The 26,545-nt window shown below is 33.7% G+C and overlaps 4 protein-coding genes across 8 annotated transcripts; 1 reads left to right on the top strand and 3 right to left on the bottom strand.

Moving 5' to 3' along the window:
- Window positions 1–1,148: 1,148 nt before the first annotated feature.
- Window positions 1,149–4,433, bottom strand: LOC101244939 (uncharacterized). 2 transcript variants are annotated; one of them, XM_004235475.5, is made up of 3 exons: window positions 4,196–4,433; window positions 3,699–3,826; window positions 1,149–3,202 (listed from the first exon to the last, which is right to left on the bottom strand). In XM_004235475.5, the coding sequence occupies exons 2-3, from the start codon at window positions 3,780–3,782 to the stop codon at window positions 2,780–2,782; spliced, it is 507 nt and encodes a 168-aa protein (XP_004235523.1). In that variant the 5' UTR covers window positions 3,783–3,826; window positions 4,196–4,433; the 3' UTR covers window positions 1,149–2,779. The 2 variants fall into 2 exon arrangements, with proteins under 2 accessions (XP_004235523.1, XP_069151770.1); XM_069295669.1 differs by having other exon boundaries at window positions 2,474–3,202; window positions 4,062–4,352.
- On the top strand, window positions 1,396–2,449 carry LOC101244650 (RING-H2 finger protein ATL3-like). Its single transcript, XM_004235474.5, has one exon. It carries the CDS (start codon window positions 1,396–1,398, stop codon window positions 2,116–2,118), a length of 723 nt encoding a protein of 240 aa, XP_004235522.1. The 3' UTR covers window positions 2,119–2,449.
- A 616-nt stretch (window positions 4,434–5,049) lies between the features above and the next one.
- LOC543683 (ubiquitin conjugating enzyme 2) lies at window positions 5,050–11,059 on the bottom strand. 2 transcript variants are annotated; one of them, XM_069294835.1, is made up of 10 exons: window positions 10,890–11,039; window positions 8,623–8,784; window positions 8,253–8,488; window positions 7,942–7,980; window positions 7,707–7,770; window positions 7,540–7,601; window positions 7,404–7,443; window positions 6,639–6,666; window positions 5,759–5,850; window positions 5,050–5,582 (listed from the first exon to the last, which is right to left on the bottom strand). In XM_069294835.1, exons 3-10 carry the CDS (start codon window positions 8,347–8,349, stop codon window positions 5,300–5,302), a joined length of 705 nt encoding a protein of 234 aa, XP_069150936.1. In that variant the 5' UTR covers window positions 8,350–8,488; window positions 8,623–8,784; window positions 10,890–11,039; the 3' UTR covers window positions 5,050–5,299. The 2 variants fall into 2 exon arrangements, with proteins under 2 accessions (XP_069150936.1, NP_001234557.2); NM_001247628.2 differs by having other exon boundaries at window positions 5,069–5,582; window positions 8,253–8,307; window positions 8,645–8,784; window positions 10,890–11,059.
- A 2,812-nt stretch (window positions 11,060–13,871) lies between these two features.
- On the bottom strand, window positions 13,872–21,045 carry LOC101245238 (pumilio homolog 23). 3 transcript variants are annotated; one of them, XM_004235477.5, is made up of 11 exons: window positions 20,914–21,045; window positions 19,049–19,295; window positions 18,577–18,940; window positions 17,901–18,194; window positions 17,504–17,671; window positions 16,597–16,740; window positions 16,177–16,296; window positions 15,654–15,839; window positions 15,221–15,369; window positions 14,952–15,134; window positions 13,872–14,418 (listed from the first exon to the last, which is right to left on the bottom strand). In XM_004235477.5, the coding sequence occupies exons 2-11, from the start codon at window positions 19,189–19,191 to the stop codon at window positions 14,094–14,096; spliced, it is 2,076 nt and encodes a 691-aa protein (XP_004235525.1). In that variant the 5' UTR covers window positions 19,192–19,295; window positions 20,914–21,045; the 3' UTR covers window positions 13,872–14,093. The 3 variants fall into 3 exon arrangements, with proteins under 3 accessions (XP_004235525.1, XP_004235524.1, XP_010318450.1); XM_004235476.5 differs by having other exon boundaries at window positions 19,049–19,319; window positions 20,914–21,036; XM_010320148.4 differs by having other exon boundaries at window positions 19,049–19,327; window positions 20,914–21,018.
- Window positions 21,046–26,545: the final 5,500 nt, after the last annotated feature.

Here is a 26,545-nt window from a genome sequence, read left to right as displayed (position 1 = left end):
AATCCTAATCCATAATCTATGGACTGATCTAAACAAATTAATTAGCAGAGAGTCATAATTGTAGTTGGTTTTCAATAGTTGTAATTTGTTCTTTATTTTTTCGACTTCTCTATAGAAAAAAAATCCTTACGAAAACATACAATTTTATCAAAGTTCTGGTCTAACCGATTACATTTTGAGTAATAATGTTGCCTGTATGATGAGATACCGTAGGAGATGACCGAAAACAACGACTAGTACCATAAGCTGTTTGGAGCTTGATAAACATGAGCATCGGTCTAGACTCTAGACTTTGAATATACCAAGTGTTCTTTTTTCTTCTTTTGTCAAAAAAATGTTTTTCGAAAAAATATTTTAAAAATAATAGTTTAATTAATTTGAAAATATATTTTGTTAATAATTGATGCTTTGATCAAAGTTTCAAAAACGCATTGATAGGAAAACATTTTTTTAACTAATGAATAAAAGTTTTTCCTATTACTTAGTTTGCCTAGATTATTTTTTATTTATTTATCAAAACCAACGACGTTAGTTTGTAAGATTTATGAATCTAATCAGAGCAACAGTAGTTAGTTTTTTCTGATTTTTATTTCTACAATTTATGGTCTATTAGTTTCTTTTGACCACTCTTAGAAAAAACACATTTGACTTTTCAACCACATAAATTATAAAACATGTGTTGTTGAATCATGTGATATTTTAATGATTAATAACTAAAATAAACTTATTAAAATTATAATTTTATTTGAACATATTATTAATTGTGCTAACTATTAGCATAAATGGGCTGGATGATGTGTTATGTTGATGAGCAGGGAGAATTTGAATGTGTACGGGTTCAAAGTTTTACCCATGAGTTCATGTAACATTTATTGTGAAATAATTCATAAATTTAATTATTATTGTGTAATAATTTGAGATGTACTTATATTTCAATCAAAGAAGTAGAAAGACCCTCAAACAAATAGGGCCTCCATTTGAGATTATTATATATTATAAAAAGATTACAATAAATGTTGAGTATGTCTTTTTCCATTGAATGTTCAAACAAATGGTCAAATGAGAAAGTTCCTCACAAGTTAAGAAGGGAAGGCGGCCAGAATTGTTTATTTGAAACCATATATATGCCGCCATGCTGGGAGTCTTTTGGTGACTCTTCGTTTCGTGTGTGTATTTACCACTGTCGCACTCAAGCTTAGACTCCATTTTCATCTCTTAAACTCCCCATCACCTTCTAATTGGACTTGCAATTTTCCCCCTCTCCACCTTTAAATTCTCTTTCCAAATCTTCCCACTTTTCACATCATACTCCATAATTCCAAATTTCATACTTGGTGTTTTGCGTCCACTAATCTAGCTAGCCTCTGTTTGGAACTGCAAATTCAAAATACCAAAATGGGAAGTGGTAAATTAGGTGATTCAGGTATTATTGCGATCACGGCTAAGATCATGATGGCTGTCGTCGTATTTCTCTTCTTTACGGTGCTCTTGGTATTCTTCCTTCACATATACTCCAAATTTTTCACGACAGAGGACGCCAACCCCAACGACGGCACAAGGCGCCGCCGGTTCGACTTCGCCGGTGGTTATCAGGAAGTGAATGCACTCCGGAGAGGCATTGACCCTTCAATCCTTAAAACCATACCTGTAATTCCATTTGATACCAAGGATTTTAAAGATGGACTGGAATGCTCAGTTTGTCTTAGCCAAGTCTGTGAAGGTGAAAAGGCGAGACTTTTGCCTAAATGCAATCATGGGTTTCATGTCGATTGCATTGATATGTGGTTTCAATCTCATTCCACTTGCCCTTTATGCCGAAACCCCATTTCAGATACGCAATCCACAAATTCCGGGGCCATCTCAGTAGCTTCCACAGAGACACCAAATTTACCAACTAATGTTCTTTTCTGGGGAGAGGAAACTACTACATCATCAGCATCCACAAGCAATAGGCCAGATGGGGTTTTGATGATTGATATTCCAAGACGCAATGATGAAGAAGAACAGAAAACACCAACACCAACACAATTGAGATCTTTAACGAGGCTATTTAGCAGTTTGAATCCTTGCAGTCCCAGAAATGTAGATGTAGAACGAGGAAGCAGGGACCTGAGCTAGAGATTGTTACACTTCTGGAATTCGGACAAGTGTGGAATCTTAGGAACTATAATTCACTAGATTGAAGTTAATTGATTGATTCTTGATGCAGATGAGAAGTCGTCTGCAATCTTCATATGCCTATTATGTATTTGTAATACTAGATTGTATATGTGTAAAACAAATTGCTAGGGCTAAGGGGCTTCTCTGTTTGAGAATTGAGGGGAATCTATCTTCTCTTACAGGAGAGTATTTGTTATTAATGTGAGTGTTCATTTGTCGTATGGGTTCTACAATTCCTTGTAAATATATGTTACAGCTTACTCGAAATATCATGCAGGCGTTTGGACGATATTTGGTCGAAATTTAAGAGTAGTTTGCAGTAAACATGTATATAGCTGTAGTAAAAATGAAGCATTACGAGTGTGCCTGATTTTCCTGAAATTCGTCAAACAAAATGTTGATGTTGAAGCTATTCAAATTCAAAACTCCAAAATCATGGGTGAATTCAGAACCTATTCCTAGACTAGCATGTGATGATGAAAAAAAGAAGCTGTTCCTTGCAAGTTGCAACAAATGCAAATTCTTTTTTGCTTATGATATTTGTTTGCATTCACCAAACACATAGATTCAAGACACATACCTGTAGTCTCTGCTAAATTAGACCTACCCTTTTGCAATCTTAAGTTACCAGATAAAGAGGCCCATAAGATTGAACATCAGGAGTATTATTCTTAACCTTGTTAAGACAGAGATAAGGTATTTCATTGTCCACTCTGTTAATTGGACCGAACAGATATGTTAGGGGCCCAGACAAAGGTTTATTGGGCCTTCCAGCTATAGTACCTGGCCCGCTGATCCCTGGCATTGGACCAGAGACACATCCACGCTTCGGCTTGTTAATGGTGGAGCCTTTTGAAGTTTCTTTGCTTCCCTGATTCTTCTTCTTATCAGTCTTCAGCCATGAAAACAGAGATCTTTTCCATGACTTCTTGCAAGTTTTCTTAACATCATTTCCAAAATTGTTGTTTCTCAGTTCCACAGAACGTGGAGGTGTAGTGCTGAATTTCCCTTCAGATACATGCTTTCTCGCTTCTGACAAGAACTGTAAAACGCGCAAGTCATAAATCATCAAATGTCATCTAGCTGGTAAGGAGAGGCGGATTCAGAATATAAACTTGACAGTTCAACTATTCAGGTTCAACATTTCACAGCCACTTGAGCCTGACTCAACCCAACTAAATCATGGATCGGAAATCAAAATGGGGATAGACAAAGCGGGGAGTAACTTATCTCATTACTCAAAGAATACAATGATATTAACACACAAAGAGAAAAAACAAACTACAGTAACAAGATATTCAAATCTCTAAAAGTAACCTATACTATCATATAAATACGCAACTGAAGTCTCTAGTGATGTTGTAAACAAAGCAGGGCAGAAAGGTACATTGTATATACCAAGTTTAATTCCTTTTTTTGGGTGTATAAAGTAAAAAAATGTTGAATCACTTATTGGAAACTCTGCCTCCACCACTGAATAAAAGATAAAAACTTGAAATGAGTTGAGGGATATAAAGCAAAAAAACAAATGGACTTACATCCGTAAAGTCTGTGTGAGGATCAAATCCGTAGCCACAATAGTCCCCACCTTCATATTTTGGGTATATGGGAAACTTGTTCATAGTTTGCTCCCTGGAATTTCAAAATGCAGGTTCGAGCTTGAGCCCTGTGAAGTGAAAATTTTCATCAAGTCTTACAAGTTACAACCCATGCCTATATAGAGATACATTTTGTTCCTTGCAGAAAGTATGAGGGCTCCCCTAATAATAGTAGATTCCAAAAGAGAAATAAATATGGAAAGACCAGCAAAGGCTTTTCCATATCCCATGAGAGTGTATATGAAAAAATGGAAAAAACTAGTGGTTGGATAAATTGGATTAGTTAAGGAAAGCTATATTTACCAATGCTTAACAATGAAAGGAAGTATCAGCATAAGCAACTGTTTTTATCGGTTGAAACGGATCAGAGACCTAAATAACACTCAGTAATTTAAAAAAGAAATATCAATGAGTATGGTTTTTTGCAATTTCTTTACCTAAGGAAAAGAGTTCCTTCAGAAGAAGTGTAGTAGCATTTGACTCTTGAGCTTTTCTGGAAAGCGGTGAAGATTTGAATTCATGAAGAAATTGATGTTGGTAACAAGAGTGAGAGAGACGTAATCATATCTCAGGGAGTAATTAAATAGGAAAAGCAGGTTTTGTTAACGTACGATTTCACGTTATAAACAATGGAGTAGGTAATAAATGTAAATTTTGAGGCGCAATTTTTGGAGTGGAGTTTTAGGTGAAAAGGTTTTATAAATACCAAGTGGGCGACAAGGAAACGTGAAAAGAGGGGTTAATGTGGCATCATCAGTGATGGGTTTCAAATTTCAAGCATGGCTCGTCCAAGCACTTCTTATTGGATTTTCATCTATCTAAACATTCAAATTTAGTTGATAGATTGATAATCTCCGCTTCCCGTAAAGAAAAATCTGAGACTTTAGTGAACAAGTAAAAACCAGTCACGAGTGACATCCGCACAGAAATAATTGGTTTAGTCAGCTCATCCAAACACGTGAACAGAAAGCATTAGTAATGACAGACTGCCTGCTTATGCTATGTATAATTTTACCAGAAAGAACAATACACTAGACAGACTGCCTGCTTATGCTATGTATAATTTTACCACAAAGAACAATAGACTAGACATACTTTTACTATGGCTCCACCTTTTAACTTCACTTGTGGAGCGTATAACTACACATGTCTATATATACCTCATCCCCTCCCTGAAAAAAAAGAGGAAAATAAAGTAAATAAAAGACTTGCAAAGAAGAATAAACCCACATTTGCCAACTATACACAGACAAAGCAAAAGCAAACAACTAGCTCCTGCAGCTCTGAGCCCTTCACAATAAAAGCACATTATGTAATCTTTCCACTGACGTGCACAATAGGAAAGAGAAGCCCATTAGCTAGATTAAGAGATTAGTTAGATCTCCACTCAAGAGTAATGCCTATACATTCCCCCTAGGTAAATCAAAAACCTATAATATTAGGTGAAATAACAGGAACCAGCAGCGGGGATTACTACGTATCCATGTGAGATATGGGGTGGTTCGTTCTTCACCATAGTGCACAAAACAAGATTCCAGTCATCAAAGCTGAAGCAGAGGCAGGGCCATTACAACACCAAAAATTGAAACTAGCAACAGCAACAACCAAGTTGGAACGGATTTCCTCTGTTGGTTTTTGACGTCTTTTAGAGGCTTCACTCTGTTCACTTCGTCCTTTGGGGAATTGTCATGCTCTTCCAACAAGGGTCTAGACTTATCTGCTCCAGCTGGCATAGATGATACCTGCTCTGGAACTGGCTGCGACGAGAGCTGCTGCTGTTCATACTTCTCCACATACTCGGGAAACAATTTCCTAAAGGTTGGGCTATCATAAAAAAATAGAGAGTAAGTTACCCTCCTACCTAATAAAAACGTAATAAAGGAAAATACACAGTAAAATAGCATATCCATCTCTCATGCAGGAGATCTTGCACAATGGAGACAAGCTCGAGGCAATTATACAAATACAACACAACAGCAAGGAACTCGCAGTCAACTCACTTTTTACAGTTAAAAGCCAAGGATGCCTTCGCAAGCTTCTCCTTCTCAGCAACGGTTGTTGAGACACTGCCTGTGGTAGGACTATTGTCCATCTGCAAGTAATAGATAGTTAGAGCACGAGACAGAAGCTGCATTACGCAATGCATGTTTAAACCCCAACATGATTTGCAAAAAGAAATGATTCAACTAATGAAGAAAATGTTATCTAAGCAAGCAATCAACTAATCAGTAAACCACCTATTCATAAACTGCAGATAGAAATCGGAGAATTGGTTCATGTTTCTGAATATTTTTGGTGTTCATGCCAGATGGTCTGAGTAAAACAACCATCAGATGGAAGGGTCAAAAGATAGACAAGAAGCATAGAGAAGTTTGGAGAACAGTCCCTTTGTGCATTTTTTGGGAAGTGAGGGTAGATGGAAATATTAGACAATTTTGAGGGCGAAGATCATACAACTGGCAGAGGACATCATCATAGAGGTGATAGAACATGGAAGTTTAGAATACTGTTCTTGGTAGGCAGATGTAAAACCACAAAGGGGAAGTATGGGGCAACTTCACCAACTACCAGACTCCCTCCTTTTCCCCTATACCGATCAGAGGTAGCTTTTATGCTAGCTAAATGATCTTTTATGTGATGGATGACTTCAGATTGTCCTCAATCTCTACCAGTCATTTCAAGATGAAGAATCTATTTCATTTAGTAAGGCTTCTGTGCACAGAGACAGATAGAACTCAATTGTCCAGACGCATGAAAAAGATATAACATTTTGATTAAAGGAAAAGCACAAAGTAAATAAAACATGACCTGAAAATACACAAGCAGATGAAATGGGAACACCAGGAGTCATTATAAGCTGCATTAGTATAACAAACTTACCATAAATGAGAGCAGCCCTGTTAGTATGCTGCATGCAGAACAGGGAGAAGTTAGCCCGAGCAAAGAAGAAAAAAACATCTCATTTTAGCTGTAAGAATAAATAGGCATGTTTTTGCTAATTTGTTTCAACAAGAAATCAGAAACATGTTAAACAAAAAAAAAAACAATAACATAAGTTATAACAAAGTAGACACACATGGATGGCAACTGAGGAGATGGTGTTTGAGATTTCAACTAGTATGGATTTGAGAGTATTTTGCCTTTGTTGTTGAAAGAGAAAAAATTTGGTAGGCAAACAAATTAACTCAAGCAAAATTACATGGAATGAGAGAATGGGACTTAAAAAGGGAGGGAGACAGGGCAAAGGTTTATGCTAAAGTGGAGCAAAAGAGGGAGACTGGCACCCTGGGGATAGGGCATCTGTTTGTGGGGGGTGAGGGAGAGTCTGGAGTGCAGTAAGGTGGATCTCAGGTGGCAGGGAGATACAGAGGAGTGGTCCTGAAAACAAAATGTTTCATAAGTGAAAACACATATAACCTCTTCGTTAAGAAATCATGTTTGCTTTTGAAAGTGGAGAGGGTGATATATATTTCCTTGTCATGGCAGAAACGAAAACATAAACCTTTTTTTAAAAAAATTGCAACAATGATTTGTTTTTCTTGTCATTACAAAGTCAGAACCAGACAAGTTTTTTGGTTACCAAACAGGCACTAAAGAAAGCATTGCCAGACAAATAAGCATTATTTATTGTTTGCAGCTCATTACCTTGACACGGACCACATTGGATTCCAGCTCTCTGGATGGACTGAGAGGAAATAAGGCAACAAAGGTTAAAAACAGACCAAGATCATCACAAAGCAACAGAAAACTGTGACAATCAGGCAATTCTAAAAGCACTTACAGTCACTCATAGATAAGCAGATTTTCTTTTGCGTCATGAATCTTCCGTTTGGAGTAGTCATACTACAGAAAAAGAAAACATATGTGCTGTAAAAATCAGCAGGAAACAAAACCCTCAAAAGCATGGAGACAGCAAGGGAATTTCGAACTCATCTGACGTTAGACTACCTGATCCCTGGAGGTTTAAATGGATATTCTGGAGGAAACTTGATCTTCCCATAATAAAATCCACCTAATGATTGGAAGTGTTTATCATTTCGTGAACAACAACAAAAGGAGCATAAGAAGAATATCAAATATACAAAAATGACAGGAAGACGGGTTGGAGGAACGGGAGTGCTATCACCCAACAATATCAGCTAATCAAATAATTTAAACACTGAACTCAGAAAAAAGTAGCAACCTGCAAATGGTGTTCCTTCACTCCCCTCCAAAACATAATCTGGACACACAGTTTAGGTAGAAGTAGGACCATTAGTAATATCAAAGCAAACAAATGACGAATTAATTGATCAAGAGAAACCAAAGGAAAACAAGGAAAACAAAAGGAGGGCCACTCCCTGCAAATAAGTCTAGTCAGTTATATTAATTAGAAATACTGCTACATTTTCATGATTACTTTACTTGTAAAAAACAAAGAAAAAAAGATCATTTGTTAAGAGACAATTTTATTCCATAATTGACTGCAAGAACATGAGCAGAAGTAGGACTCACGCCACTCAAGGATATCATTCGGAGAAGGGCGGGCCACAACATGGGAAACAGGTTCCTGCAATGGAGAATGCATCATTACCATAGCGTTGTACAACATAATTAAATTTGCATGGTGTAGAATAGTCTAGCCCACAAAAGGCATAGGAGGACGTCATCCCACAAGAGTAAGTCCATGAAGTAAAACATTCTCCAAGATATGACAGGACTTCAAGCACACAACTCGCATATCTTCAGGCCTAGCAATGGTGTGGAGGGAAGCAAAAACCCACCATTGCATAATTAACAATTACTAGCCTTAGTTTACATGTGTTGCAAATAGCTATAGACTGAAATAAAGTATCTGGTAATGCTTCAAATGTAGAGCAATTACCAGCAACTAAAAGGTTACGTACTTTACAAAGTGCTCTATATTCCTTCTGAAGGCGCTTTACACATGCTTTTTCTGCCATGTCTTAGCTTCAAAATATATTGAAACTAAGAGAGAATCCTGCAAAGCTTTCCTTATCCTCTTGACCACCAGAAATACAACAACCTGTAGACATATGAGAATCTTAACAAACCCAGGAATTCCAAACTTATTAATCATAGAATATATAGGGCATTACATTTTTAGGTAGAATAATGCCCAAAAAAGACTATTAAGTCCACAAAAAAATAATCCAGGAACAAAAAGCAGGCAAAGCCAGCTAAATCTGTTCCCAGTAGCAATTAGGAACAGTGGCGGAGCCAAGAATTGAAAAATAGAGGAAGCTTACAAAGAGAAGCGAGCAACGTGTATTTTCAGAGAAAACAATAAACAGGGAGCATCAGGATATATTTTAAAAGGTTTCTTCTAGACTCTCATATTTCCTAATTTAAACAGGCCAATAACTTCACATATTCTTAATAATGGCAGTGTCCAGGTCAACTTTACTCATCTTGATGAATGCATTGGATATCTGCCACCCCCATACACACAAGTACCCAATAACTTTGGTCCAACGAGGCTTAGGTAGATGACAAGAAATGCGTTCAATCAACAGTAAATATTGGACAGGAGACTGTTGATCAAGAACCCTCCACTTTCGATCAACTGAAGTAGTCACTGGGGGAGGGGAGAAAACACTGTGGACACCCTGAGGAGTGAGGAGAGGTTTACTATCGAAAAGAAGAATAAAGAGAAATATTGTTCAGAATTGCCAGGTCATTTACAATACGCATCCATATTGTGCATTTGAATTTCAAAAGGACAACTATCATATATAATACAGGTCACTGACGAACATCATTCCAGATTATAAGATTGGAGAAATAGGGTGTGATGGAAATAGTGACTGAATAAAATTCTAGCCAGCAAACAAATGCACTTTCTTCTGACTAGGCCTAACATTCTTCACCAAGCCCTTCTGTTGAGGCATCACCTCTTTACCGATCCTCCCTTCTTTTCAGCAACAGATAGGATTCTTCCTGGACTTTGAAATGTGTATAAACCGTAAGTTTGTAATGAAATGGACAAATGTTTCCCACAAGTCATTATATTTAGCCATACAAAGGATAGGACAGGTTTCCAAAGTAATGAGGGCAAAGAATAATGGAATAAGAGAACAATATTTGTAAAGAATCCAGTCTTCAACTGAGTCTATGTTTTCGTAAGAGGAACCAACACGTATCAAGTCCTTACTCTATAGTACACAGTTTTTCTTTTTGATGGGTCTCTATAGTACACAAGGTTCAAACACCAATAAAGATTCTACATACTCGAGCATTGTGGAGGAAAGGAGTGAAGATTTTTTAGAACAGGAAAAGGCATGAAGAATTTTTGTTTTCTTTCTTAAAGTATTCACGACCAATCATGGATGGGGATTGAATGAGAGTACAACATCATTGGCAAAACTATGGAATATAGCCAGCAGATAATACCAGGGAATGGATACCGTCAAGCATGGAAGATCTTTTTCGAGTAGAAGGTTTCACATCTACTGTTTTTAACTCGTACGGCTGTTACATAAGAAAAAAGTTCAATGCCGTACAAGGCACTGCCTTTTACCTTAAAAAAATGACGCCTTCATGGACCTATATAGACATTCATCTGGTTATTTAGATATTTCTAGTACTATATAGACAATCTAATGAAAGAAATTTCCTGGTGAAAGCAGTTGCATCTATAAGAAGATAAAACTCTATCTGGTCTTTGATTAGGAATAGGTCTTGTTTTATTGCCTACATTAGAATAATAATAAAACCAGATATACTGACATCTATGATCACATCTTTATTTCTTTCCCCGAATTTCTAACCCAAAAAATAATAACAGTCAAATATTCAAAGGAAAACAAGTGATGGAAATGCTAGGACTAGATAGGAGGAAACAGTTGAGAGCCAAAACACGCAATTCAGCAAATAAGTCCTCCAAGAAACCGGAAGTAACAGAAATTAAGTACATTACTATCGAACGACGAACATAAAGCACATATTCTCAAATTAAAACACTATTGATAATCAACACCGTAAACGAAATAGCCGAGAGACATACGCATCATACAAACAAGAAAACAAACCGCACAATAATCCAGGTAATCAGATCGAAATTCATTGTCTTCGTATCAAAATTAACGAAGTAGATGATGTACATACATAAAGAAGAAGATCATATATTACCGAAGATCTCGAAGAAATTGGAAATTGAATTGGGCGAATTGAGGTTTTCCAGAATCTGATGAAGATCTACTTCAAACGGCTGCGAGTTGAGGAACAAAAATAATTGAAGAGAAGCTTTTCTTGGTTTTCGGCTTGCAGATGATGGACACTGACCCGACTCACGAGCCGAAGCTGAGTCCGATAATGCAATTCAATAAAATTTATTTCAAGGACAAAATTGACCTTGCCAATCACTCCTAATATTTGATGGACGAGTTTACCCCTATTAATTGTAACTTCGCCGACTTATCATTCTCCGTGTGGCACTGTCGCGTCCATATCATTGGTATTGTTAATTTGGGTAAAGGGGCCACATAACTTTTTAATTATAAATTTATATACTATATCTTTCGGAATATTTTATTTATAAAATACGAAATTACTAAAATTTTAAGATACTGTAATCTTTATACGAATAATTTAATATAATTTATGGAATTAATACTAAGAAAAATAGATGTCTAGACTCTTTCTATAGTTCAAAATCCGCATGGATGGAACATAATAAAATGACGAGTTCATATAAATACCTTTGATTCGAATGTTGTATTTATAAAAAAATAAAATTAATATTATAAATGATATTATTTTTAGAATCCAATAAACAAAAATATTAATTCAAAACTATTAAGTTAAAAAAAATAATTAAAATCTAGCTTCCACTTCTTTAAATTCAAAGAAAATAACAAATTACATAATAGGATTATAGGAATAGTTAAGACAATGCAAGAAGGACGATAGACTCCAATTTGAAAATGTAGAAAAAAGAAACTTATTTTGTGCTTTACATAATTGATTTTTTTTCTTCTCACAATCTGATGGACTCAAATTTCATATTTTTTGAATTTACAAATTTTAAATCCACCAACTTATGATCCGAAAAATCCAGTTTCTCACAATTAATATCAGTTATGAGAGATGCAAAACAATATTTTTCAAACTTTTAAAATTATTTTTCATGATAATTATCCGTAATAATAACATAATCTGTCTTATTAATCGCGGTTAAAAAATGATGCTTGATTGTGAACACGTCTTTCAAGCATGTTTCTTGATTACTATCCTATCTTAAACGCACATGGTCTCCAAAAGTAAATGTGTTCTTTATTTATAACAAAAGAAAGAAAGAAAAAACTTAAAACTTTAAATTAGCAAAAGACGGTAATATGATTAGTAAATTATTAGTTGGAAAGGGAAGGGCTTAGTGGTGTCTAATATAGAATTAATCAACGAAGCATCTCAACTTTGAAGTTTTCTTGTTCGTGTTTTTCAACTAAGATGGATCATTCTTTTTGTCTTAAAATTTCACACGCATTTCCAGAAGAAAAGAAAAAGTGCTACCCACTTTATTATTTCATATAAAGATGTGTAATGTAATGATTATGGAAGTAATAGTGTCATGAATTATTCTGATTAACCGCACAGCAAATTATTAGGTAAATTAAGATTGATAATTGTTATGATCTACCTTAAAGGCTCAAAAGTGAACATAGAAAATCCAATAATCAAACTTAAAAGAAAATTCAATCCCATCCAGAAGACCTATTTAGATTGAATTTGAACTGTCTACCCTAAATTTAAAAGAATCATATTCAATTTGATGGCCCGTATAAATTGTTTCAAGTCGACATAAAAAGTGGTGGGTGTTTGGGGGAGGGACGATATGACAATTGTCATCCAGGAAAAGAAGGATGGAGATCTGCGCACACCCATTTCAAAAAGTGAAAAATCTGAGGACTCCTTTTATAAACAAACATTTTCCAACAGAAATATAAAATACATAAAAGAGCATCTTTTGACTTGCAAATACTCTCAAGCATGCCCTGTAAGCTACACGTATAATTAGACAACTCATAGGAATAAAGAAATAAATAAATTGCACAAAATCATCCACTGTCCAACACAGTCCAAATTTACACAATATAATAACTACGTTTCAGATTGTTATCAAATGCAAACGCAAGTGAATTCTCACTAGCCATATTGTGCTTCCGAGTGAAACTCCAAAAAATTAAAACAAGACACGCATAAATTTTAAAAGTTTTGAGATCTAGTTGAGTTAAAGAAAAGGGCGAAAGCAATTCGCAAGGGATGAAATCAAATCTTTCAATATCAAAAGTTAAAAACAATAAAATAATCACCCTCTTCCAGTAAATAAAATATTATCACGTGCCAGGTCACATGATCACTCTGAAACTTTCTAACAACTTATCTGGAAATCAGAGTTCCAACACCGAACAGTCAAAGAAACATCACATGATCTCACTAAGCATTGGATCCTTCAACTGTTCCAACACATTCAAACATCATATATATATATATATATATATGAGATCTCATCACCTCAGCTTCAAAGCTACCAAATCACCATAAACATAGAAAAAACACCATTTAACTCAGCTTACAGCACAGCAAGACTATGAAGAGCTATTCAAGAATACTAGCTGCTTTTGTTCTAGCACTTCTGTTGATTCTTACTTCAGAGTCCAATGCCGCACATGCAGCTCGGTTCCTCTCCAATAAACAGCACCCGTCCCAAAAAACTTCAACATCACAAACACTCAAGGGTCTGCATACAAAACAGGAGAAACCATTCAAGAAAGTTGATTCAAGCTTTAGGAGAATACCTCCAAGCAGATGGAATCCTATACAAAACAAGTAATTTCTGAATCTAAAAGTGTTTTTCAGTTACATCCATAAGCAGTTTTCTCAAATATCACATTCTTGTACCAGGTACAAGCCTCCATAGGATGACTAAAAGAAGCATCCCCTCAGCAAAAAACAGCACCTTCAAAGCAATTCGTTCATTCAATATCAATGCAGTTTCGTAGTACAAAGTTAGTTTCCACTATCCAGCTAGGATAGTCACTTGCAGCACAAATACAGGATCCAATTTTGTTCCTTGGTAGCTATGTAATATGTTGTTAGATGTATTTCCAAAAGTTTTATAAATGTGAATACTATTAAGTTCTTCATAACAGTACATATATATGAACCAACCATTTAAACTTACCAATGAATAATTTAACTAGAATCAACAAAATTAAGTGTTTTCGGCATCCAATAGAAGTTCCATCATTTCTGATCAAACAACAGAAAGTAACCAAAACTGAGAGCTCAGATACAGTAATGTAAAATTCAATAAAGAACCTAAAAGCATAACAGTTAAACTTTGATCTTCTTTCTTTTAGATTCTGACTCGCCATCTTTCCTATGCCTTTTCTTCTCGTCTTTAGACCTTTTCACTTTTTTTGAAACCTGATGAGCCAAGAAGGGGGTAATTGAAGTTTTGGCAGAAGCTAAAGTTGTCTCAATCTCTTTCCTAATGTCTTTTAACTTTCCTGGCTTTGATTTGGAAACAGTATCAGCAAGAAAGCTCTCCTTTTCAAATGATTTGGTTTCCTTTGGTCCAAATGTAGCATAAAATTCTTTCAGAGCAGATTGTTGTGAAGCTTGTCTTGACTTCCACAGGTCGGGTTGCCTTGCAAATCTATCATGACAGAAAAGGAAGCCAAATAAGTGACAATAAACCAGGAGAGTTTAACACAACTTTAGATGAGACTGTCAGAATGGTTTCAGAAGGTCTTCCCACTATCAATTTGCACTCTTCTCCAATGAAGATGATTGAATTGATTACAGCATGTAATCTCACAGTTCAGAGATGTATTTATTTACTTATTTTTAAAGAAAGGCTACTATTCAAACTGCCAGAAAACATAATTCGCCGCCTCTAAAGGCGTCCCTTCAGATGCTAATGTTAATGATAAACAGCATGAAGTAACTAAATTATAAGAAATAAGAAGCAATTGTACTTGGAGAAACAGTAACCTCAACGTCTAGCCCTTTAATTTTGTGACACAAACAGGATTAAAATGCATAGAAACTAAGAGTTATGACACAACATAGCCCGGAACGGGAAAAAAATGTGCACTCAGCCACAAAGCACTATACGCCTCTGGTGTTAAGCTACATTAGATAGTGGAAAGGGGGAGAAGCCATGAAGATGCAAAAGGAAAGGCTCACCCATCAATATCAAGTTTCCTCAGTAGGTAAGGTCCCTGCTTAGACTTGGATAACTCTGGTTGGAGAGGTAACATTTCCGATACTATTGTCTCTCTCAGATTCAAGTTACTAGCAGTGAAGCACTTTTCAACAGTAAATGAACCAAATGGGTGCACTGAGAGTTCACCAAAATGTCCTCGAAGCCTTCAAGTTACAGACCATCATTATTAGAAAATCAACAATATCAGTTCCAACTGTATGGAGTAACAAAAGTATGCTATAATACATACTTGGCAACTAACTTCCTCTTTTGCTTTCCCGATATATTCGAGTTGAGAAAAGATTCAATGAACCGTGAACCACTAGGATCTTTCGATGCCTCGAGAACATGATGTTCTTCTAAAGATGTGATACTAGTAATGTACACCTGTATTAGTTCCTGTAGCATATAAAAAAAATTATAATCATGCTAACAGTAACACTTCACTCGTTACTATAATAGCAATATAGTACAGGATAAATATAAGATACACAATACTAAGCACTGGCTTTTGAAATAATAGAAGAAATAAGAGTTGACGCAAACAAGCTAGATAGAACACTTCAGATGTCAGACTTAAGCTTAAAGACTATGAACATAGTAATGGAAGAGATAAATCTGTGGCATAGACATGCATATACATGGAATCAAATTCAAAAGAAGAATGACAAAGGAACCCATACACTAGGAAGTCTAAATATCGACTGCAGAATCAAAGATCCAACGACATGAATCTTTGTTCCATGTGGCCAACTCCAGTTCGATTTGTCTCTTGAGCAAAAGAAATTTTCAAGAAATAATATTCGGGGGACGATACCCTTGGGAAACTCATCCCCTGTGCATACAGAAGCAGCAATGGCCTGACAACACTGAAACAAAGAAGACAAAAGGAAAGGAAAACACTCAGCTGATCCTTCATTTTTTATAGTCAAAGAAAACATTTATCAATAAATAAAGGCAATGAATACAGAAAGAAATATTTATCGTTATCAAACTGGATACTGCGCAAACAAATAGTTCTTTTGGAATCTAGGATAAAGAAAATTTTATTCCAAACAGTACCACGATGAAACTGTGAGAAGTACAAAACAGCTTAGTACAGTTCCTCCCCTGTGGCCTGTTCCTTTATATCATCCAAACATCTAGAATGTTTGAACACAATAATCGGGAAAATATGAAGTGTGACCTTGAATTTTCACAACAAACCTCATGTTCATGGCTGTGGAGTCTTTGAGTTGCAGCAAGGACAGAAACAACAACTCCAGACTTTCCCATTTCAAAAAGATCGCGAAACTTTGTACCAAGCTCCTCCCAGATCAAGTCCATCTAGTAAAAAAATAGGGTGTGAGTGAATACCGTAAGCCAACATATGATTAAACATGGGAAACCATTGAAAACCTATTTCAAACTATCAGTATAATGTCTTGTCAGATAGTATTTAATGTGCAAAAAGAATAGAAGACATGCTTTTAAAGTTCATCTGGCAACACTGCATACTGATTTTAACATTAACCAACATTTGGATCTAGATGAATTTCTCAAGATCGTTAAATTCAATTCTACTTGTCCTTATGTTTATCTTACATGAAAGAAATATTCCTAATAGTGAAGTTTGAAAGGCCTTACATGATCCTGACTTTTGGCATGAGATGCTAAAGCCTGCACAACAAAGTTTGCACAGTGATGAGATGACATGCGAAACAATGACTTCCTGAAAACTTTCGTTAACAACTCATCGTACAATGTTTCAGGAGCAAATTCCAGGATGGCCTGCAACATTGTGCATTAAATCGTCAAATAAGGAGAATACTTTACAAGTTAGAAAGCAATGCAGCTAAAAGAAACAGAGTAAATCATGATGTCAGAAAACTTGCAAACGTCTCTATAGACCTAGGCTTCATCTGATTTTACAGAAACTGGTGGAACTGTCAACAAACCACAAAGGACTTATGCTGATATATATTAGCATAAGCCATAAAGTCTGCTTCCAGGATAAACAAATATATTTGCTCTAAGTTTTTCTTCAGATGTAGGATTGTGTAACACATTCAACCATCCTCCATCTTGCAGATGTACTAGATTGCAGAAATAGAAGGCTGATACTTCATCAAAGAAACAGAAGGCTGGCATGCCAAATATATGACGTACGCAACTAATTCAGCTGGAATTGTAAAAAACTGCATAACTTGGGGAGGGAGGGGGGGGGGGGTTGAACGTTTCTGCAATTTACAGGTCAAGAAAATCACTGAGAAGAAGCAAGGAAAGCTGTTGTTCATGCATCTAAAGTAGATACTGAAGATAGTCCTTTTCCTGAACAGGAGAAGTGGTCTACTAGGTACACATTGCCCTCCCCAGACCCCACTTGTGGGATTACACTGGGTATATTGTTGTTGGAAATACAACCATTTGCAGCATACAGATAGATTCCATAACTAAGGAACTCTAAAGTCTAAACTAATTAAATAAATATTAAAATACTGCTGGAAAAGCTTATACAGAGAGAAAATATAAATAGGCATCGATGATATTTTACCTCCATTAAATGACTGTATGCAGTTTCTTCCACTAGCCTTAAAATGTTCCGTATGGGTATTCCTTCTAACAAGTTTCCAGCATTGGCACTTCCAGCACTGCTTCCAAGAAGAACTCGAATTAAATGCAACAACTCTTGTTCATTTCCGGCCAATGATTTCAAAACAGTCTGTAAATAAGAGAACAAAATATTCATTGCTCGTTGCTCGTTGATATGTAATTCGACAGTTGTGATTTAAACCAGTAACCTTAAACAAGATATGAATCATTACTTCATACAAACACATATTAGTAGTGCTTACATAGTCATTGACTTATCGTTATCATCTTTTGCACATTTAAATACTGCAAGCAAAGTGATTGACATAAGAATGGAAGCTGGGATAAAAGTTATATACCTGCAGAACTAAACTGCTGTATTGATTCATTTGAAGTTTCGAAATGTCTTCGCTGGCAGTATTTAACATCTCTGATACGAATTTTTTAAGCAAACTAGGAAATATTTGCACAGGTTGCAGTGAGACGTTTTTTGCATGAGGTGCCTTGAGATTCAAGCGCTCGGCCAAGCCAACTGATGACTTTGTGGAATGGAACTCTTCTAAAGGCACGCCTTTGAATAGACAGAGAAGACTCCGAAGCACATGAGATCCATGACAGTTGCACATTATATCTACAGGATTGACAACAATTGCCTGACATGGAAATACAAAGGAACCAATGAACAATCAAGTTAAGAACCTGGATCATGTAATGTTCAAGAAATTATACTACACATTTATTCTGATCCCCTGTGACATTCGCCACGTTAAATCTTGTAGCAAATTTGTAGAAGGGCTCTCACATAGAACCAGAAGAGCTAAAAGGGATTATGCAAGCAACTAAGAGCCTGTTAGGATGGCATAAGTCATAAGTTATGGTTTTTGACTTATTTTTAATTTTACGCAAACACTATAAAAGTGCTTAAAAGCACCACAAATAAGCTGATCCAAACAGGCACTAACATGTTGTAATTCAAACTATGCAATACGGCAATATTGCACAATTATAAACAATGAAGTTAACAATATTTCATACCTTACAGATTTTTTTCAGAGCATGTTCAATCAGAGAATGATTCTCATTATCCTGAAGGTGAAAAGATAAAGATTTTAAAGCTGTTTCAACTACATGAGAACCAGATCTGTCAGCTGCAATATGAGAGAAATTCTTTGCACAGCTCTGAAGGAAAGTACAAAGGTGATCCAAAGAACAGCCTTCAAGTAGGGTTTGCAAAGTATGGCTTATTATATAATCAGTTGCAAGTTCTGCTTCTTTCCCTCTGGTTTCTTCCAAGGCATTTCCACAAATGACAGATCGCTCCTCTGGGTCAATTTCAGTACCTTCTATGGCATTAGCAATCTCTGCAAAGTATTTTGCAGTCTCAGGATCAATCTGCTTTCTACACAAAGAATCATGAAAAAGTATGAATGTTTCACATTGATATATGCCAAATACTTTATCTACAAAAATTTGAAATGATGAACCAAGTATATGAAGCAATTTGAACCTGAGAAATGATGTCTGTGGGACAGGGGTTGTCTTTTTGTCCTTGTGAGGTCTATCATTGTCATCGGCATTCCCTCCAGACACACTTTCAACAGTATAGTCAGTGTTAACTCCAGCATGCTTTTTCGAAGTCTTTCGGCCCATTGTTCTTTTCCTTACCCCCTGATTATTCGTTTGGTTCTCCCAAGCAGTTGGTTGCTCCGTCAAATCACAGCCTCTATGCTTTCTTGAAACTAAAGCATGCAGACCTACAGAAACCATGGGTTTTTACACTGCAATGCTTGCCCATAGTAAACTAAGATTCAATAGCATGCTCAAGCAAATGCTTATGAATACTTTTTAACCAAAGAGAAAAGAGTAGCCTTATACTGTCAAAGAAATATATTTAGTGTTTCCAGAAAACACCTCAGCGGGAAAAAATATACTTCTTTTATAATATGTTTTTCATTTCAGTACTAAAGAAAACTATAATCTTCTGTTTACTACAGTCTATATCATCCAATGATAGAGAAAATGTAAATTTCCTACTTGAAGCGATACAATGCCTTATGCTTGTCGTTCCAGTGCACATATGTCATATTTTGAGTATAGGCATGCTATTAGAAATAAATTTGGAGAAAAAAGACGGCGTGGTTTATCTCCTCAAGAATATTCCTTGGGATACTACTATGGAGAAAATGGCACAAGGAAGAAGTTTGTGCAAATTCATAGTAGATATCCACTACCTAGAAGTAAGCTTTTCACTCTATTCCTCTTTCCATTGGACCAGGTCAAGGCTATTGTAAGCAGTTCTGATCTCAAGCACCAACCACGATTTTCGAGTAGCTCTTATCCACCGAAGCTGCACCCACCCGGCAGGCGGCCACGGGTCATAACGCACTCTTCACACAACAATGGGTTTTTAAGTAGATCTCATTGGTGCTAATTGTATTAGTCCAACTTCGGTGGAATAATTGACAATCCCATATTTTGATATGAATATGCCATATGAATGTAATGGAGTATGGCTGGTGAAGTCAGCAAGAGATCTTATCACCACAAGGGACTACAAGGAAGTCATGTGGTGCGAAGTCTAACCTTTGAAAGGATGTTATCTATGGTTGGGCTATCCTTAGTTGAATAATACAATGGATATGAAATGTATTAGATTGCTTCACAAATTATACCCCTCTAAACCAATTTATGTGATGCACTTTCACAAAATTCAAGAAAGAAACGAATTTTGGGAACAAATCACCCCTCTAACCCATCTATACAAGCCTTTGCACCTTTTTCAGAAAATCAAATACAAGGATGCAATTCTGGCTACTAGAATAGCTATAATACAGTTGGATCAAAGTAGAGTAACATAAAGTTCCAAGAGTACAGACATCAGAAACATAACTAGAGACAAGATAATGTTACAACGGCATCTGCATTGCGCATAGACAGAGCTTAAGCTAAGAAACCCTAGATTATTCAATTAAGCAGGTGACAGATATTCATATGAAAAAAAACAACTACTCTCTCTGTGCTAGCTTATATGACATAGTTCAGATTTCTAAAGTCACACTTCTTCATTTTTCTGACCGTGCATTAGGACATACAGCCTTTAAGGTTTTTGAAAAATAATTAACAAAATCACAAACTGTATAAAAAGTAGTATAAGTCACTGGAATTAATACAAAACCAAAAACTAGTGCCCCAGCAAAGCCAAATAAAACGGAATTAAATTCAATAAGATATTTGTAACCTCAACTCATAAGTATTACAGTAAAGATAGCAGAAAACTCATTTAGCAAAACCTTACGCATATGAAGCACGAGGTACGTCAGAAAGACACTTTCAGATAAGTCAATAAAACTGTAAAGTTTATCAAATTCTTACAGGAACAGCAATGAGGGCAGCAAGACGGAGGAGGAAGTGATGATTTTTCTGCAACGTCGTTCGTAATGGGGTGATTTGTCGAAGGACCAATAACATAAATTAGGCGATCAAATCCTTCGTCTTCCCCTCCTTTATTATAACTGGGCCCATAATTTTTGTCTATCAAAAGTGCATAAGCCCATGAAGTCCATCATCAGCCACTAAGGTCATTCTGGCAGGCCCATTAAATACACCACACACAAAAGCCCACCCAATAGAACCAACTTTTGATTGTAAGTCACCCCTCACATCTTTACACAAATAGCCTATCGGATGGTTTACTTACTTTCGTAAAAAATTATATATTAATTACATCATACCTTCATTAACAATTTTGAATTTAAGTGATCAGGTGAACTACTAGTTAGGTTAATTTTTCATTTTTTCCTTTTGTACATATTCCAATATTTATTACTCGTTCATCTTATTTCCTAACTTTGCTTGATTCATGTGATTCAAATTATACTTTTAAATTTTTAAAAAGTCTCTTTAAATAAAAAAATTTAGAAGAGAAGCAATTAGTGTTTGATCGATAAATTTTTAAGCATCAATTGGGATTTGACAAATTTTAGCAATTTGAAAAAATAATTTTATGACATTTCAAAAACATTTATTTTCTCTCTCAAAAAAAACTTCTTTTTTAATTAAGTACTATCAAAAAGAAACACTTCTCAGCGAAATAACCTAATAGTACAATTTTTTATTCCTACAAATTAACTGTTTTAAATTATGTGAAAAGAATAGATGATTTAGAGTCTTTAAGTTGGAGATTTTTAACCACCGACACAATGGGAAGTTTCTTCATTATCCACCGACACTTCACATTGTTTTTCATTTAAGCACATTACTACTATGATGATGGACGTTTTATACTCAATTATATTATTTATTCATTTTGTTTTTGGCACACTTTCTAATAATTAATAAATAAAATAATAAAATTATCATAGGCCTTTTTCCGCTTAATATAAACAGACATCGAATTTTCTTTTTATGTTTAATTATTATTTTCTCATGGAAAAATAATGTAAAATTATATAGTACTTAATAATAAAAGTAAAATAGGAAATCATTTATTGAATTTTTAAATTGAATGAATCTTTTTTATTATTCAAAATCAGTGAAGATAGAAGGTATTTCTAATAATTATTATGTCAAAGTATGCGCATGTTAGTTTTTGCATAATTCACGCAAATTAAGGGGAAATTTGGTGGAATTTTAATTTTTTTATTAAAAAAATTCAATTTAATTTTTTCTTAGAATTATTATTCTTTTTATTAAAAAAATGATGATGTGGTCAAATTACAAAAGGTCATGTACCAAAAATAATTTTTTAAAATTATTATTAAAAAATAATAGCATGAATAAGTCTTTCTTAAACGATAATAATATAAATAAGCCAAAATTTTAACGAATGACATAAATAAATATTTTCTGAAAATTTAATGGCTTTGAGCCTTTTCTCGTAATATAATTAAAAGGTTGAAAAGACATTCTTTTTAACATCATAATTTATACCTACCTACCTACATATATTTCTAAAATCTAGCTGTGCTTTGACGTTATGATTTAGTACTGCATTATAATTCAATGTCCGTTTCTATTAGTCAAATAATTTGTCTGATTAAATAAGACATTGTCTTATTTCATTGATTAAAAACAGATGTTAACCTTTCTTTTATTTGGTATTTCCTTTATTAAATTTTGACAAGTCTCATGAATTTGGTGTTATAATTTTCTTTGTTGTTTCAATCAATCAAATAAAGTCTCTTTTAAAAATTTAAAACATTAATACAATTTATGATTGGTGTAGCATAATCCTATTTATATTTGGTACAAAAAAAAAACTTGTACTCTTGTGATATGAGTCATATCTTTACACCTTTTCAATAAATTCATTACATATTTCCACATGCATATATATCAGTAGAAAATACGGTAATAATATATAGTTAGTAATTAATACTTCCTTCGTATGAAAAGTACTATAAATTACAATTTTTGCATGTTAATATAATGAAAAAAATACATCTTAAAATGTTAGTCAAAGTTTTATAGTTTAACTCTAAAAATATAAACATATTCTTATTTTACTTTATAACTTAACATGAGAAATTAGTTGTTTGAATACATCTACATTTCCTTAAAATTCTGATTTCTGAGTAATTTTATAAATTAGATACTCAAATTTTTAATTATTATTATTAATTCAGTACCCCAAACACAAGATTAAACTAGTTTACTAGATATATCTAACTCGATTATTTCTTTGAAAGGATTACATGGGTGTAAACAAACATTCATTTTTCGTCAGTGGATTTCTAAAATTAGATATTTGAATTTCCAAGAGAAGAAGATATTCAAATTTCGAAAATAGAAACGTTCATTGCCCTTACACTGATTATTCCTTACTCTGAAGAGGACAACAAAAAAAAAACAGTTGAAGCAAATATATTAAGTTTAAATTACAGGAGAATCGAGACTAATAGCGTGAGGCTATACAGGAAACGTCATCCATGTGCGTCAACTTTTTTTTTAAAAAAAAAAAATTGGTTCTTTCTATCGTCAACAACAAGTTGTGGTGCTGTACATGACCTACCCCATTTATGAACCTCTAAACTATACTACAAATTAATCTCCCTAAATGGTGCTATAAAGCATCCATCATTAAGACACATCGAATAAGGTAAAAGTAGAAAATACTTTCTTTGGCCAAGTTTTTATAAAGCCAAAAGTCCTTTTTAATTAGAGCGATGCAAAATTTGTGCTTTTAAGTTGTAGCATGATTAGTTTTTTGTAAGCTTTTTTCAAAAGTAGCTTTTTTTGTGCATAAGAGCATAAATTATTGTTTCAATAATGAAAAAAGTATTTTTTAAAAAATGATAGGTCAACCACAACTTAGTTCTCTTAAAATACTTTTTAAATAATAAATATTTTATACATTCTATTTTTTTGTGTATGGCTGTTTTCTTAATCTCGATTCAATAATAATGTTTTATTTCTATAGTTAATAAGTTTTTGATATCAATATTAATTCTATATGACAAGTTTAAAATTACAATTTTAAAAATTAAACACATCTTCAAATTATCGAATTAAATATATTTATGTATATAATCAAACTACTTAAGATATTTAAATTAAAAATAAAAAATTAAAAGATATAATTCGATCAAATAAATTATAAATATAGTGGAGCTTGATGTCCACATACTTATAAGCTATAACGTTGAATTCAGAGAGAAAATAATGTACTCAGATAAGTATGCATGTCTATAGGGTTGGATGGACCGGGACTTACTCCAATCCTTCTACTTTACTTTATCAAATAAAAAATATTAGTAAAAAATTTCTTTATTGCATTATTTTTAAAAAGTTGATCATGGGTAATATTTCAAGAAATTAAAAAAATAATTACTTAAGGACGAAGATAGAATTGAACAACTAAAAGAGACGAAATATTCTTTTGTTAGAAAATTAAACGGAAAACAACGTGTTGAACAATGAATACAAACCAACCTAAATCACAAGTTGGCAGTTGCCTTGTGAATTAATGGCAAAAGAGAAAACTGTAACAATACAATTTATTACACCACAAATTAAGACACACCTACTGGTAGGGGGCGGAGCCGTATAATATTGAGAGGGGTTATCCTTAATTTTTATAAGATTTTTTTTATATATTATATATAATTAAAATTATTTATATATGTAATTTGTTGAAAAAAATTATTACTTTGATCATCTATCAATAGTCATTATATATCTATAATAACTATCTTATAATATTGAGAGGGGTTATTTTTAATTTTTATAAGATTTTTTTATATATATTTATATATAATTAAAATTATTGATATATATAATTTGATGAAAAAAATTTACTTCGATCATCTATCAATAGTTATTATATATCTATAATAACTATCTTAATTTCCCTGCCCCCACCTAGTTGATAAAATTGCTTCGACGACCTTTCTTCTATATTTTTCTTCAATTACTTTAACCAATAGTCGATATAAATGTGTTGTCACATACTACTTGTTACATCAATCTCACTTTTTGTAAATAAATATATACGGTCTTTTACTTTTGATATGTTCTATACAATTTATTATAGTATCAATACAAATATAAATCTTGAAATTTAAATTTAAGAAATTTCATCATCACTCAATACTTATATATTTTGTTTATGAAAGAAAGCTATAATAATTTTTTACAAGTTTCTAAAATGATGATAAAACTAATAAGTACCTATAAAGTGGATGTTATATTGTTTATGAAAAAGAATCAAACTAGACCATGAGTGTTGAGAGTGTGTAAAATATCATTTATCAAACTTTTTTTTTATTTTCATTAATAAAATTATGTCCCTAAAACTATACATGTTTTTTCTAATAAATTTATTTATTAGAATGATTTTTTTTGAAATATTTGTCAATTAAACAAATAATATTAAATAACAATTACTTTTTTCTAGGTAAAATATTCTCCTCACTATCAAACACACCTCAAAAGAGTACAATGTTCATGTGATTATACTGTCCCTTTTTTGGGTTTTCACCATTTTTGAATAAAGATATGTGATGTTAACAGAGTATAATACACATTTATTTTTAAAAAAACACCACTACATTAGTTACAATTTAGTTGTTCAATTTTAATTTAGATAAAAAAATTTAGAAAATAAATAAAAAATTTAAATTTTATGATTTCATTTAAAATATGAAATATATCAGGTATAATGTTTGAGAAAAAAAGAATAGGATATATTTTGAAGGAAGAGAATGTTGATTTCGTATAAAATAATGTTCAAGAGAATAAAGAATATGCTTGGGTAGCTGGCATGGCTGATAGCTCCTAATAAAGCTCAAGTACTGGCGGCTTCTCTGTAATTCACTCTAAAAAAGCCGTGGCAATTGGTATTAGTATTCATTATTTTATTTTAATTACTATAACATTTTTTGTCATTTAAGATCGATTCTTTTGTTCAGTCCCATTCATAGGTCCATTGGATCCTTTCACTGTTGATACTTTATCAATTGTAAAGAACCCGTGCAAATATCTAACAACAGCTGGTCCCTATTCTCTATTAAATATGCATTGCAAAAGCATTTTGTCTGTCTTATTGTTAGATTTTTTCTAGGAATACATCGTCTTGATTGGCGGCTTTTCACTCTTAAGGCATCTCAATTCAAATCAAATAACAAGCCGTCTCTTGTATGTTGCTCCACTCTTGTTACAAAAAAGAAATATTTTCCATATTTAAAAATTAAAATACTGAGTAATTAATTATTTTTATTTTAATAAACGAGAAAGAAGTTAATGTAATAAAAAGTTTAATATGAATTGAGATCAAAGAATAAATAAGATAACTTTTATAAAGTTACTTTTTAAAAGAGTGTTTAATTGCTTATAAACATTCAATTCGCTTTTTGATATATGTCTTTTGATTATCAACGATGAACAATTTTAGATATTTAGTTTGTATCATAGATTCTCAATTTTTGAAGAAAGTAGCCGCTCGTCTCCGGTTCTTGAAGAACTTTACTTATAGCTAATTTAGAGAGCTTTACGTAAGATATGAGGT

Source organism: Solanum lycopersicum, chromosome 3 (assembly GCF_036512215.1).
Source record: "Solanum lycopersicum chromosome 3, SLM_r2.1".
NCBI classification, from domain to species: domain Eukaryota; kingdom Viridiplantae; phylum Streptophyta; class Magnoliopsida; order Solanales; family Solanaceae; genus Solanum; species Solanum lycopersicum.
The sequence above is the reverse complement of the archived record's forward strand: the minus strand, read 5'-3'. Positions and strand labels throughout refer to the sequence as shown.

Excerpts from the sequence above, each read along its gene's own strand:
- LOC101244650 (XM_004235474.5), top strand. The coding sequence starts at position 1,396 with ATGGGAAGTGGTAAATTAGGTGATTCAGGTATTATTGCGATCACGGCT.
- LOC101244939 (XM_004235475.5), bottom strand. The coding sequence starts at position 3,782 with ATGAACAAGTTTCCCATATACCCAAAATATGAAGGTGGGGACTATTGT. Across the intron at positions 3,203-3,698 it reads CTCACACAGACTTTACGGAT|TTCTTGTCAGAAGCGAGAAA; the intron begins GTAAGTCCATTT and ends CGCGTTTTACAG.
- LOC543683 (NM_001247628.2), bottom strand. The coding sequence starts at position 8,701 with ATGGCAGAAAAAGCATGTGTAAAGCGCCTTCAGAAGGAATATAGAGCA. Across the intron at positions 8,308-8,644 it reads AATATAGAGCACTTTGTAAA|GAACCTGTTTCCCATGTTGT; the intron begins GTACGTAACCTT and ends TCTCCATTGCAG. Across the intron at positions 7,602-7,706 it reads TTTAAACCTCCAGGGATCAG|TATGACTACTCCAAACGGAA; the intron begins GTAGTCTAACGT and ends CTTTTTCTGTAG.
- LOC101245238 (XM_004235476.5), bottom strand. The coding sequence starts at position 19,308 with ATGGTTTCTGTAGGTCTGCATGCTTTAGTTTCAAGAAAGCATAGAGGC. Across the intron at positions 18,941-19,048 it reads CCACAGACATCATTTCTCAG|AAAGCAGATTGATCCTGAGA; the intron begins GTTCAAATTGCT and ends TTCTTTGTGTAG. Across the intron at positions 18,195-18,576 it reads CTCTGAAAAAAATCTGTAAG|GCAATTGTTGTCAATCCTGT; the intron begins GTATGAAATATT and ends TTTCCATGTCAG.